The sequence below is a fragment of the Chelon labrosus genome (genome assembly GCF_963514085.1).
Source record: "Chelon labrosus genome assembly, chromosome: 19".
Classification (NCBI taxonomy): Eukaryota; Metazoa; Chordata; class Actinopteri; order Mugiliformes; family Mugilidae; genus Chelon; species Chelon labrosus.
In genome coordinates, this window is record NC_140352.1 from 13,045,322 (window position 1) to 13,058,965 (window position 13,644).

General features: G+C 43.8%; 2 protein-coding genes across 5 annotated transcripts; one reads left to right on the forward strand and one right to left on the reverse strand.

Moving 5' to 3' along the window:
- The first annotated feature begins 245 nt into the window (after positions 1-245).
- nfe2l1b (nfe2 like bZIP transcription factor 1b) lies at positions 246-9,703 on the forward strand. 4 transcript variants are annotated; one of them, XM_084567078.1, is made up of 7 exons: positions 266-392; positions 955-1,335; positions 1,437-2,259; positions 3,446-3,670; positions 5,746-5,835; positions 5,923-6,081; positions 6,287-9,703. In XM_084567078.1, exons 3-7 carry the CDS (start codon positions 1,702-1,704, stop codon positions 7,661-7,663), a joined length of 2,409 nt encoding a protein of 802 aa, XP_084423204.1. In that variant the 5' UTR covers positions 266-392; positions 955-1,335; positions 1,437-1,701; the 3' UTR covers positions 7,664-9,703. The 4 variants fall into 4 exon arrangements, 3 of the variants coding, with proteins under 3 accessions (XP_084423205.1, XP_084423204.1, XP_084423203.1); XR_014699617.1 differs by lacking the exon at positions 266-392 and having other exon boundaries at positions 499-1,335; positions 6,287-7,761; positions 8,337-9,703; XM_084567079.1 differs by lacking the exon at positions 955-1,335 and having other exon boundaries at positions 246-392.
- A 1,229-nt stretch (positions 9,704-10,932) lies between these two features.
- cbx1b (chromobox homolog 1b (HP1 beta homolog Drosophila)) lies at positions 10,933-13,637 on the reverse strand. Its single transcript, XM_084567553.1, has 6 exons — positions 13,464-13,637; positions 12,532-12,613; positions 12,111-12,267; positions 11,870-12,023; positions 11,252-11,346; positions 10,933-11,152 (listed from the first exon to the last, which is right to left on the reverse strand). The coding sequence occupies exons 2-6, from the start codon at positions 12,584-12,586 to the stop codon at positions 11,011-11,013; spliced, it is 603 nt and encodes a 200-aa protein (XP_084423679.1). The 5' UTR covers positions 12,587-12,613; positions 13,464-13,637; the 3' UTR covers positions 10,933-11,010.
- Between the last annotated feature and the right edge of the window lie 7 nt (positions 13,638-13,644).

The following is a 13,644-nucleotide window of genomic DNA, read 5'->3' on the forward strand; positions in this document are numbered from 1 at the left end:
TATATAACAGACTATGTAATAATGATTTCTTAGAATAAAAATAAATCAAAGTGGCCATGTTTTTACCCGTGAATATGTTAGAAAGTGGAGTTTATTGGTGCAATCTGTGTTAATATTCCCAGTAGGGGAATTTTCAGTCGGGTGATGAAAGCTTGCCACTAGAATGTTCTACGCATGCGCCTTGTGAAAGCGTGTTTTGGTGTCAAGCGGCGCTGCTAGGCTAGCCGGGCCAGCTAGCAATTTTGCAAGTCATGGTGGGCCATTCAATGAGGAAAGGCTGGAGGATGCTATATCGAGCAGCACAGTGGAACTTTTAATGAAACAACTCCATTACTGTTCTTAGGTGATAGTGGACTTTTGGGCATGAAGGCACAGTTGCAATATCTTCATGCGTAAGTATTAAATCAAAGGGTTTTCAATTAACTTTCTAACGCTTACGCCGATACATGTATTGCAGTGATTTGCGTCACGCGCTAAGCTTAGCAGACACGCAGATAAATATATTTATTTTTTATGAGTGACTGGATACAATAGTGTGTCTCGTTAAAGAAATAAGTTACTTTTCAAACTAACTGAACGGTTAAGGTAGTTAGCAGCAAACTAGCTTACGAAGCTAGCACAGTGTAGGCTGTGAGCTCCAATAGTAGTTTAGCATTTTCTTTGAGCCCCGCCCACGCTCATTCCTATTGGCCGAGAGACGCTGGAGTCATGTGTCGTTGCCGCGCCTGAGCCCTTTGAATGGCTGAACAATCTGTCAATCATATTCTTCCCACTTGTTGCTAGGGAGATTGTTTGATGCTAGCTACAGCGGAAGTAGGTAGTCCTAAAATACCAGCAGAGGTACCTGTCACTTTTTAGGGTAAACAGAGATGCATGGTTACTAGCTAATGTGGCAATACGTCGTACTGTAGCTACTTTATAGTGTATAACAAGGTTATTATACATGTTTAACAGCGGTAGCCGGGTCTCAAAACACAAGGTAGCTAACGGCTAACGTCACCGGGACGAAGATAGGCGCAGCTGTTTGAGAGGAGGGAGGGACCCTGCCTGCCACCTAACGTTGTCGTTGCTGCGTGTGCTAGCCAGCCCAGCGAGCTTTCTCGACTCTCCCGTTCACCTTCAGCAGCACACACGAGAAGTAGTTGTCCTGTCAAGGGTGGGGTGATGCCTAAAGCTCTGTGTTCATCACCTCTGGTCTGCTGAATTGCCAAGAATGAGAAGGCATTGCGCGGTGCGAGCCGACATCACTTCTCTAGTCTTGGGAGGATGGAGTGGTTGCAGTGGGCTAGCAAGTCCTCTTTCTCATTAACTTGTGCTTAATGCAAATGTAGGAAGGTAAGATCTGCGTGTCTTAGGGCTGAAATCCATGTAACTGTAATGTTGAGTTAATGCAGTTTGTAATAGAGCAATAAAATGTATTTTCTCACTTTTATCAGGACTGGGAAGATGAGAACCTTATGAAGAGCAAAGCTTTGAATACAGACTGGACTCTGAGAGTGGAAACCTCATCTTGGACCTTATGAACCTTTTAAACATACACAATCCAATTGAAGACCCTTCCCCTTCTCTGTTTTGAACTAGTTTTCATGTTCATGTATCTATCTCTGTCTTTTAGTGGTAGTACAGAAGTATTGATCCCAGGTTGTTGGCCCCGTTTTCATTTTTATTTTTTACTTTCACCTTTTGTTCCTTTGTAAAGAAATGCTTTACCTGAAAAAGTACTTCACAGAGGGCCTGATTCAGTTCACCATCCTTCTGAGTCTCATTGGGGTGCGGGTGGACGTTGACACCTATCTAAGCAATCAGCTGCCCCCACTGAGAGAGATCATCCTGGGGCCTAGCTCAGCCTACACCCAGACACAGTTTCACAACCTGCGCAACACGCTGGACGGCTATGGCATCCATCCAAAGAGTGTGGACCTCGACCATTTCTTCACGACTCGACGGCTGCTAAACCAGGTGCGCCAGCTGGATCGCCTCTCCGTGCCCAGTACAGAGCTCAACACCTGGCTAGTGCATCGTGACTCCGAGACTGTGGTGTCTGCAAGCAGCCAGTCCAGCCCCAGCATCACCCTGGACAATGGGGCCGGCCTAGAGGACGTTAACAACCCTGACGCTACCCCGGCCATGAGGGGAGGAAGTGGAACACCTGAATCCACGTACAACCTGAACGCAGCGGACAGCAGCCTGGGAGCTGTGGCCCCAGAGGGCAACCAGGAGCAGGGCAACAGGGATGGCAATGACGACCTCACCAAAGAGGTACTCAACCATTTTCTTTTCTTTTTTTTTTTTCTAGAAAAACCTGGAGAGCATCTGTGAGAGAGAAAATCTTCTTTTACAGGTGCCTGCGTCCATAACGACACATACCATATCACTTAAAATATAACATCAATCTTATAAAGTTTCATGAAGATTTTCAGCAGTGCATCATTAAATAGCAGTTAACTGTATTGAGCTGCAGTAACATTACACACCGGTATCTTTTATTGTCCACACCCCAGGTCTCTTATCAGTGTCGGATATTTTTAGTCATACCAGTTGAGTCACATTCATTACAGCTGTGATTCTGGCCATACTGAATGTTGTTTATCTAAAACAGGCCCTTAAAATGGCACAAGCCTAATGCCATTTGTTTACATGGTTGTATATTGGGAGCATTTCTTTGTTTGTTGTTGTTGTCGTGTGTCAGTTTGACGTCTACGTCTATGTAACTTCCTCGAGACAAGGCCCATATTGATGCAGCGGAGTTACGGGGTCACACAAAGTCATTATTGGGTTGTGATAAACCAAGACGTCTTTCTGATCACATGGTAACCACCATACCAAAGTGTTCATGTCACGGTTACATCACCTGATTTGGGTTGCGTGATCTTCCGCGTTTTCTGATCGGAATGACCCACTGATCTTACATAAAAGATAAAAAAATGACTAGTCCAAGCTTGTGACTACCTACCTGCCATTTTATTAGGTACACTAGTGAAAACAATATCCTGCACTAAATCTTATCTTTGTGAAGGTTCTGGTATTCAGAAAGAGAGCTGTTGGTTCGACTGCTTTCATTTTGGAGGCTGTGAATTGAACTGTTTTGTTCTGTACTGACACATCTATTGTGTATTTTATGCCGTTTCAATGTAAACATCATCATCATAACTATCATAAAGTGGCATTTGGTGCAGGACTCTTATATTAGAAAGACTCTGCTTTCACTAGTGCACCTAATGTTCTATCAAGTGGGTGTATATAAGTAAATATTTCTTGTCAGCGTAATCGATGTGTTGACCACCTTGCTAAAGTTTATTAATCCCACTTGGGGCAAACAAACTTGCTCTTGTGGGATTAATAAAGTCGTTGTATTGTTTTGTACTAAATGCCTTCTCCGTGTCTGGTCATTAACTTTCCTCTGCATACAGGGCCATTTTTCAATGGTTGCTATATATTTTTCCAGGACATTGACTTGATTGACATCCTATGGCGACAGGACATTGACCTTGGTGCAGGAAGAGAAGTGTTCAACTACAGCAACCGTCAGAAGGAGAGTGAGGAGGAGGAGAAGCCCAGCCCACAAGAGAGCAAAAATGGGAACGAGGAGCAAGAAAGCTGGAGAAATGGCGTGAACTTACAAGAGGCTCAGCCAGTGGACGGCGAGACTGGAGAGAGCATTCCTGAGCAGGTTAGATAAGACTAAACACATCGTTATATGCTGCTGTTTTGACCAGTGGAAGGTGGTGCATTTAACGTCATTATACTTCATAGAAAAACGAAAATGAAATCTCAGGAGCTGCACACTAGTGATAAGACATCATTTTGTCCGCTGGATGTTATAATTCAATTTCCAGGTAGTTTCTTTTCACCATTTGCATTGGGTTGAAAAGCTGTGTTCATCTGTGCTCAGGTTGTATATTATTATCGTCTTGTTGTTGAGTGCACCTTTCACTGAAGGTAGGTCCAAAATAAATCATGTCAAGATGGCGCAGTTAGATGTCGGTGCAAGTTCATTTAATCAAACTACAGCATCACAGTTTAACATCTACATTTCTGGAGACAAAAGCCTCAATTACGTATTTATATATTCTTTGGAAATCTGGTGCAATGCTGGTGCAAATGCATCTCATCAAGCATAGGTACCGTAATAAGTACAGATAATTAATTCGTGTCAGACTATGAAAATGTGTTCATCAGTCTGGATTCAGTGAAAAACTTTAACAACTATCTAAGATAAGTTAATCATTTATTTATCCCACAGTGGATGAACAAATGAAGGCATTCAGTACAAAACAGTACAAAAACCTTATTAATCCCACAAGGGGAAATTTGTTTGCCCCAAGTGAGATTATTAAAGTTTAGCACGGTACTCAATGCATCGATTAAGTTTACGAGAAGCTTTCTGCTTGTTTCAGACAAACTGGTCACCAGTTAAAACCTGGTTGTAACCATTATAGATGCAGGGGTTTCCCTTGATTTATTTTCTGTTTGATCAATTAGAAATGAATCAACATTGGTTTGAAATTCTAGGAAACTAAAAAAAAGAAACCAGAAAAGACAGTTGGATTCAGCAAGACAATCAGGAGGAGGAGTGTTTTCACGCTAATCTGCTATCTATTACCGGTTAAAAGCTTTCATTTGTGCTGGTCTGAAAGCTGATAGTCACCAGAGACCACCTGAAATTAAAGGTTTTGGCCCGCTTCAAAGAATAATCTCTTGTTTGTGGTGCGAAAACAAAAGGTCCATTCATGAACTGTTAATAGAGTCGATCTAAAACAGAGTCAACTGGACTTGTTTGATTTTTTTTTGAAGACGTTTCATTCAAGTAAGCTTTGTCAGTTCTAAATGACTTCTAGGGAGTTTAGTTTTTATTAGGAACATCTGTGGGTGATGCACATGTAATCTGATGAAGTTGCTCAGATTAACATGATTGGTATCCTCTTTTTTTCACGTTCAAGTGGTACTCACGTGAAGGGTGAAGGACAGTGGACACTCTTTTTGAGGACAACACCGTACACATTTTAGCCAGAGAAGAAAAATGGTTTGAAAGAGAAAGGAAGCCATCTCTTCGAAAAATTGGAAAACCTGTCTCTGAGCAGAGGAGGTGGACTATTTTCACAAAACTGGTGCTGTCATAGGTTCCTGAGATTTGTGGTGTCTCTCCAATCTTATCTCTAGATTCACATCTTTTCTTTGTGCAGCTCTTCGCTGTCCCCGTACTTTTTAAATCCAATCAGCTTTCAGTCGTGACAGTACAGGAAATGGCGTGTATCATAAAAAATATATGTAAAGGATTTTATGAATCAATGTTGGATCTTTCAAATCAAGATCAATTTGAATCGGAAAATCTTTTTTTTTGTAACCCAGCCCTCGTAGCCAGATCACTGAGTGATTCGAAGGTTTTCCTCAGTCATACATTAAAAAGAAATCCCGCTAGAGGTGCCGAGCATGTGTGTAGTTTGTGTGTTTTAGTAAGTCCAGTTACGGTCCTGAGTAATAGTGGTCATAATCAGTTGGCGCTGACAGTCTTTGAAGTTTGATTTCTCTGTGGTGATCCATGCCACGCAGCTGACGTTTCAGGATGACGCTCGGTAAAACAATCGGCCTCGATCGTGTTCTTGATTTGGTTGTAAAAAGGCAGTGTAATGGAGAACTGCAACTTAAAGGAGAAACCGTGTCCATTGGTCTTTGCACAGTAAAGTGGTGTGAAAGCATCCTAACAGAATAATGACGTCTCTTTTATTTTTTTTTTGTTGTTATCAGCTCACAGGTCTCGGATCACAGACATCACTGTCTCTTCAAGAATGCCTGAGGCTGTTGGAGGCTACGTTCCCTTTTGGAGAAGAAACTGAGGTAAAGAAAAACAAATGTAATGTCTTGACCGTGGTGTGGAGAAATCACAGTAAAATTATTTTAATGTTTAATGATATTTCCAATTAGTTTCCAGCCCCGGTTGTCACCTCGGAAATAGCAGTTTCCAATGAAGAAGTTCCTTCTACATCTCAGGGCCTCCCTCTGGCTCCACAGCTGCCCTCAGAAGAGCCACAGTTAGACCTGGAGCAACAGTGGCAAGACATCATGGCCATCATGGAGTTACAAGTAAGACGTATTCATTTTCCCTTATAAAAACGCTAATATTTATTTAGAGACATCTGCATTTCTTGCAAGTAAACTGCCATTTTAGGGTAATTTTCTCCTCCTTCTTGTGTCAAAGAGTGAATTAATTTGACCAGGTGCTTTATAATTTGATTAAAATGTTTATTTCTATGTATTTCTTACTCTATATATTTATTTCTGTTGGAAGGCTATGGAAGTGAACAATACTCAACACACCGACTCCAGCAGTGTAAGTGGCACGAGTGGGACTACTGAGTCGAACACTGCTGGAAACTTTGGACTTTCTACTCCCTCAACACCAATAAACCAGGATGTCAGCCTCCACCAGGCCTCCCTCCCCAGCTGCAGCCAAGATTTCCCCCAGATTTTCAACCCGCAGCTGGACTCTGTAAGCATCCCCCCAAGAACCTCCATGCTCAGACTTTCCTCCAACAACTCCACCAACATCAACTCCACGTTCGGCACCACCAACCTGACCGGCATTTTTCTCTCACCACCAGTAAACAGTACCAGTAACAACATCACGTCCACGCCTATTTTGCCCGATCCGTTCAGCACCTTGCTCGAGGAGTCCATGCTCGACGAAATCAGCTTGCTGGACCTCGCCATGGAGGAGGGCTTCAGCCAGGCCCAGGCTTCCCAGCTGGAGGATGAGCTTGATTCAGATTCCGGTCTTTCCCTGGACTCCAGCCACAGCCCGGCCTCGCCAAGCAGCTCTGAGACATCCTGCTCCTCTGCAGCTTCCTCCTCCTCAACGTCTGCCACTTTCTCTGAGGAAGGAGCGGTGGGCTACAGCACCGACTCTGAGGTGACCACTGCGGAGCCGGAGGAAGGTGCTGTTGGAGGTTATCAGCCCGGGTATAGTAAGCTCTGCCGGATGAGCTATCAGGACCCCTCTCAGTTCCACAGCATCCCTCAGCTCGACAGCATCAGCCACAATCATACGTACAACCTGCCGCTTTCCTCTGCCTTCTCCGAGCACCCAGAGCTCCCCATCTCAACCGGGAAGAAGACTGTTCGTGACAAACAGAGCTCAAAGCTTCAGCCTGCTCAGGACTTATTCGACAAGCACTCAAGCCGCGACGAGCGCAGAGCCCGTGCCATGAAAATTCCTTTCTCCAATGAAAAGATCATCAATCTGCCCGTTGAAGAGTTCAACGAGCTCCTAGCCAAGCACCACCTGAGTGAAGCCCAGCTAGCACTCATCCGCGACATTCGCAGGCGCGGCAAGAACAAGATGGCAGCCCAGAACTGCCGCAAGCGCAAGCTGGACACTATCATAAACCTGGAGCAGGGCGTCCACGACCTGAGGCGCGACAAGGCCCGCCTGCTGAAGGAGAAGATGGAGTTCATCCGCTCCATCCGGCAGATGAAGCAGAAGATGCAAAGTCTGTACCAGGAGGTGTTCACTCAGCTGCGGGACGAGGAGGGCCGGCCCTATCCTCCCAATGAGTACTCGCTTCAGTACAGTGCAGACGGCAGCGTGCTGATCATGCCCCGCGGCGTGACCACAGCCGAGCAGAGCCGTAAGCCAGAGAAAAAACAGAAGGACAAAAAGAAGTGAGGGGGACAGAACTGCTCTTTATTCTATCACTTTGCTAAATCAAGAAAGATTTCTGCGGATGCAAGAGAGATGTCCTTTTTTCCTTTAAGAAGATTGTGGTGAGTAGAGAAATGGCATTGTTGACTACTCTTCCTGCATTAGTTTCTCCCTTTTCATTCTGTTCCTACATTTTCTTTCCTGGAAACTACTTTGAAGCAGAAGTAGCTCTTCGTTTGAGTACTGATATTTCATTATTTAGACGAGGAGAAGAGGGAAATAAAAGGACATAAAATGAGCTTTTAGGAAAAAGAAAAAAAAAAAAAAGCTGCTCTTGATCCTTTTGCACCAAACCACTGAGGATGGAGAAGATTTATAGGGTAAAAGAAGGGACTGGTGTCGAGAGAAATAAAAAAAAAAAAACAATGTCAACGAGGATGGTTGGAGTACCTATGCACCGAAGGTTTTACAGGACTATCAGATCACATCCCACCATGGAGAATTTAAGTGATTCCCATAGTCACTGAGGCTTTTAAGTTGCAAATCTTCAAGCAAAGAACAGCAATGGTTGTGAGAGTTTAGATACCAAAGGTTAGAGCAAGTTTAAGGATGCCATTAACGCCCATACTGACCAAAGGTTGTATGGTGATCTGTAAAACATCTTAAATGCTCAAACACTGCACTCTTAATTCTGCAGGTTGTTCGGCAAATGTCCGTTTTTGAGTCAGTTTGTCAGAGGCATCAAAGTTGAGGAGGCCCCCCCCCCAATAGATTGATGTGTGGATGTAGGAGACGAGAGGAGTCAGAGGTGTTCACGGGGCTGGCGACGGCTAAAAGAGGGCCCCCGGAGGGTGAAGTAGTCCTGCAAGAGGAGCAGCTGGGAGGTTTTAGAGAGGAGGCACACTGCGTCGCAAAATGTATCAACTTCCTTATAAATTATACATAGCATCGTAATTTGTCTTTAAAAGGCTTGGCTGTATGCATTTTGCCGTGTCTGTTGCTATTCCTTCGCTGCGGGTTTTAAAATGCGGGAGCTCTTATTAACTGTTCATAATCTGTAGTATAAGCAAGGTTATAGGTCGAGCCACATCAGCTTTACGTAGAAGTCCACGCCCTCCGAGTTGATTTGAAAACTTTCTGCTGGTCACATGAGGAACTTGAGATGAAGGGCCGGGAGCTCCGAAGAGTACTGTATGATTATAACCAGCTCCAGGCTGTCACAAATCAAAGTCATTGATTATTTGATTTGTTTTCCTCTTCGGTTCCTCCGTTTTAAACATTAACACGAAGCTCACCTGATACTGTGGCGTAGCGATATCCCTTTTAACGTTTTAAACCAACTGAAAGCCACTCGAGGACATTTTTTTTTTTTTTTAAAACTGCTGTAAAGCCGAGCTGTTGGCTTAAATATTGTGTTGGGTTTTTTTTTTATTTTATTTTATTTCGTGAGTGTGTTGATAACGGAGTGAGCCACGAAGGATAGAAGCTACTGGAACGTGTGGAATGAGTGACGTGGCCACTTTACTTTGAATGCCTTTATTTCACCTTTCACTTTTAAGGGGTTTTGAGAACCGAAGGAAAAGAAGACGTTCTCAAAGTAGAAGTGCTATTACTCGTCTATCTGAATGACGTTTGTCAGTGCGTGTGTTTTTTCGCCCTCTTTACAATAGGTCAGTCGTTACCGCTCCGATAGCAGATAGACTACAATATTTACAAAAGGCTGAACATTAACACGGTGTCCAAAAAAAAAAGGAGAAGTGTCCTCATTAAATGTGATATTCAGGCATGAAACTCTGGTTAACATTCACTTCAGTGTAACCCAGTGCAACACCCAACTATTTAGTACTGCTACTACTTAGTGCACTTTTTATTTTTCTGTCCATCTCATGTAAATATTTTCATGTTTGTGTTTGTTCTGATTTACTGTATGTAGTTTGTCAAATGTCTCCATAACTGTCTCACCCTCTGCTTTGAGTTTGGATGTAGTTCCTTCTGTTCTGAGGTATTTGCTGGCAATCAAGAATTGTTTTTATTGATTAATAAAGTGTTTTTATTTTCACCTGTGACTCATGTGGTCTAGTTGTCCGTGCTTTGGTTTTAGAGGTCGTCGATGCCCCGATGCTCACACGTCCACTGAAGGAGCTCTCGTAGGCGGACAGAGGGCAGCACAGACCTGACTGGTCTGCAGCTACACAGCCCCAAACAAAACAAACCGTGACCCACTGCGTGTTGATCACACGTTTCTATAAGAACCAGCATCAACCTTTTCAGCAGTTTGAGCTACAGTGGCATGTCTCTTAGTCTCTGGCTCACCTCTTTCTCTTCCTTGGACCACTTTTGATTAGTACTGACCTCCGCGGATCAGGAACATCCCACAAGAGCTGCAGATTTGGAGATGCTCTGACTCAATTTGGTCCTTGTCAGAGTCGTTAAAATCTCTCCACTTGCCCATTCTTGCTCACTTGAAACCAAACCAAACGTCCCCCCACCCACAATATTTTTGCTCTGTATGCTCTGGCAAATAAAATAGCTTGGGTGAGCTTAATGCTGTGCCACCCATTAATACGCCCCACCCACATATACCACCTACAGGAGCCACAATAATCAGTAAATCAGTGTTATTCACTTCTGGTCATAATGTTATGGCTGATCAGTGTAAAGTGTCAATAATTAAGAAAAAGGGCTTTAAAGTCATCACCTCAGACTCCAGGTTATTGTTTCAGATGTTTCACAGTGAAATGAGCCGGATGATTAATAATTAATTAAAAATCCCTGATGTACTAACGTTGTTAAATTTAAAGCGACATGACGCAGTATTGTAACAAAAAGCGGTTTATTCTCCAAAACCGACAAGCAAGACATACTGAAAAACACTACAAAGATTACTAGTGACCAAATGAACAGTGGCTTCATGGCCGTACACCTAAGTCCCTAAGGAAACCGCTAGGATGAACACAGTTTTGCCCTCAACAGCACCGATGGATTTACCTGGGTAAAAAAGAGATGGCACACGACAGAAATAAAAACATCACCTCACTGATACAATGCCATAGCAAGATGACCGAGCACTGAGCCAGGTGTGACACCAGTGATACTGAAAGCGGAGTGGATACTGTAAATTAACATTGCATCGAGCTGGTTTTTCGTCAAGCAAACCTGTAGCATTTATACATTTAGGTTACATCCAGATAAAAGTAGAATCAAATGACTGATACTACACCTAAAGACAAATGAGTCCAATGGCGTCTTGCTTGTCTCCGCCCCCCCCCCCCCCCGGCCTGCCCCTCCCTCCATGTATCCCACATCGAAAGTACAATGAAGTTCAAAACTACAGCTTCTTTCTCTCCCCCGTGTGTCCCCCTTGCCCGTTGTTAGTTTTTGTCGTCCTTTTTCTCGTCTTCTGCGGGATACGAGTGCCAAGTCAGCCTCTCTTCATAGAAGGAGATGACCACCTGTGGACACTTCACGTTGGCCTCTTTCGCAGGCACCAGGTCAGCTTCATCAGAATTTTTCCTGTAAAAAAAAAACAAAACAAACAGACATACACTCAATTCCACATTTTGACTCCTCATTTTGAGATGGTGCATATTATCGTTACCCTGCTATACAAACCATTTCATGAGGAACATGAGTTCTCCCGTGGAATCTGTGGCACCGATGATCCTTTCTGGATCCAGACCTCGAGCAAAGCCCCTTAGCTTCTCTGTCTGAGGATCACACAACATACAACTTAGAAAATTTCCCTGTGATTACACACCTATCAGCCTTAACATTATGACCACCGGTCTACTACGGTGTAGGTTCCCTTTTCTTTTGCCGCCAAAACAGTCTTGACCTGTTGAGACACGGAGTCCTCTAGACCTCAGAAGGTGTGCTGTGGTGTCTGGCACCAAGACGTTAGCAGCAGATTCATTAAGTCCTGCAGATTGAGAGGTGCTGGGAGATGCCGTTTGAGATCATTCCTAAAACATTTTTGACTACATCTGCATCACCAGTTCACCTCTTCTGCTTTTTTGACCACTGCAGACCGGGAACAACCCACAAGAGCTTGACTTGCTGCCTAATATGTCTCACCCTCTGACAGGTGCCATAAAACCAGATAAACTTCTATTCACTTCACCTGTCAGTGGTCCTAATGTTATGGCTGATCGGTATATAACACGTAACAACCATTAAATTATTATGATTAGGTGTAAAAAATATAGACATTCGTGAAGAATTGTGACTCACATCATCTTTTTTCTTCTTCGATTTACTTTCGTCTCCTTCTGCTTCTCCGGCCGCCTTCCTCTTCCCGTCGTGCGCCGATTTCTGGGACTGCAGAAACTCTGCGATCAGATCTGGACAGTCCAAGTTGTCTTCTGGCTCCCACGTGTTGTCTTCGCTGCCCGAGGAAATACAGTGTTTAATTGAATAATTCAGTCACCTGTTAAACCCGCCAACCAGACCATTCAGAAACAAAAACACTCACTCAGAGAAGCCTTTCCACTTGAGAAGATACTCTACTCTGCCTTTCACCACCCGCCGATTCAGGACCTTTTCCACGACATATTCCTCCTCCTCTTCCTCTTCCTCTGCCACATCGTCAGCCTTCTTTTCCTTCTTCTCCGGTGTCGTCATTTTGCTCTCTGTCGGACGGATAAACGGGTAATAACAACACAGTTACAGTTCCTGAAGACAAGCACCTGCCTTCAGAGCCGTGAAACCGAAAACTCTTTACTTCCTGCAGGCGTTAAGACTAAGTTTAAGACGTTCACACTTGTTTGGGACAGGCCTCGGCTGATGACAGAACAAAACATTTACATCATCCACTTCTTGACTCACACACCTTACTGCACAACGACAGAGAGATACAGAGAATTATTATTTTAGGAAGTAATGATATTTAAAACCTTCTGTAACAGTGGGACCATCGTTAGAGGGTTCTGTAGTCAGGCTCATACTCATCAGGTAGACCTGGGGACCAGCAGGTTCCTGGTCAACGTCAAGATTGTTGCATGTTGGAAGCAAGCGGGAATCAAAGTGGTAGAGAGGAGAAAACAGCATTGGAGATTGGGATTCAGTGAAGAGGTACATGGGGGACAATGGGAGGCAATGCAGATTAAAAACAAATATTTGATTGAGCATTTAATCTTGATTCTGTCTCAGTTATAGATTTGAACTAATCTGTATTGCCTAATGTCACCCACGTACCATTAACCTTATCACATATGTATAAACTCACCGGATCTCTTAAATGGTGCAAATGTGAGGCCTTAATAAAAACATATTCGTCATTTTGTTGAACAACAGTAAACCCGAGGCAGAGAAGGGACAGATTTATGGCCGTGCCTGTTGGTGCCAGGCTCGACAACAGGAGGTTTGCAGCACCTGACGGCGGCACCGCTGCATGTAAAGCAGGTATGCAAAAAAAAACAGCTTTACGTCTAATGCCTTCAAGTGCTTTAAAATGACACTGTCGTGCTGTAAAAAATAAAAAATAAAACTACCCCCTTCGTGCACATTTCAAAGCGGTTGATGCTAATGTTAGCTAGCAGAAAGGCAAGGCACGATAAAGAGCCAGTTTGCAACTAGCTGGTGTCTCCTCCATGTTGCTTTCGCGGCAGCGGCTACGGTGGCATGCAGAGGGATGTGTGTCCGCTATAAAGATTATTTATGGTCACACATCATGAGAAGCGTGTCTCCTAACAAGGTGTCAAGGCGCGGAGGTGGTTTTCATCCTCAATGAAAACGCACACATCCACCTAACGGCTAGCTAACACAATCGAGCGCTAACGAAAACATGTTTGGTAGGAGGAGGGAGAAGAAGAAAAAAAATACTCACCGAGGATTTACTTCTTTTTATTTTATTTAATCAAACTTCCACCCGAGCCGATATAAAATAACTCGACTGTCTGCGGTGGCTGCGATTGTAGCGTAGTAATGTCGCTGTTTGCGTTGATTTGTTGTCAAAATTGCAGAGAAGCTAGCTTGTCTACGGCGTGTCGTTTCCGCCCCTTTGCATG

Bases quoted from the DNA above. Each gene is read 5' to 3' on its own strand.
- nfe2l1b (XM_084567079.1), top strand. From the start codon at position 1,702: ATGCTTTACCTGAAAAAGTACTTCACAGAGGGCCTGATTCAGTTCACC. The intron at 3,671-5,745 runs GTTAGATAAGAC...TGTTGTTATCAG, and splicing joins GAGAGAGCATTCCTGAGCAG to CTCACAGGTCTCGGATCACA. The intron at 5,836-5,922 runs GTAAAGAAAAAC...ATTTCCAATTAG, and splicing joins CTTTTGGAGAAGAAACTGAG to TTTCCAGCCCCGGTTGTCAC.
- cbx1b (XM_084567553.1), bottom strand. From the start codon at position 12,586: ATGAGTATGAGCCTGACTACAGAACCCTCTAACGATGGTCCCACTGTT. The intron at 12,268-12,531 runs GTTTTAAATATC...TCCGTCCGACAG, and splicing joins TGGTCCCACTGTTACAGAAG to AGAGCAAAATGACGACACCG. The intron at 11,347-11,869 runs GTGAGTCACAAT...TGTGATCCTCAG, and splicing joins CGAAGAAGAAAAAAGATGAT to ACAGAGAAGCTAAGGGGCTT.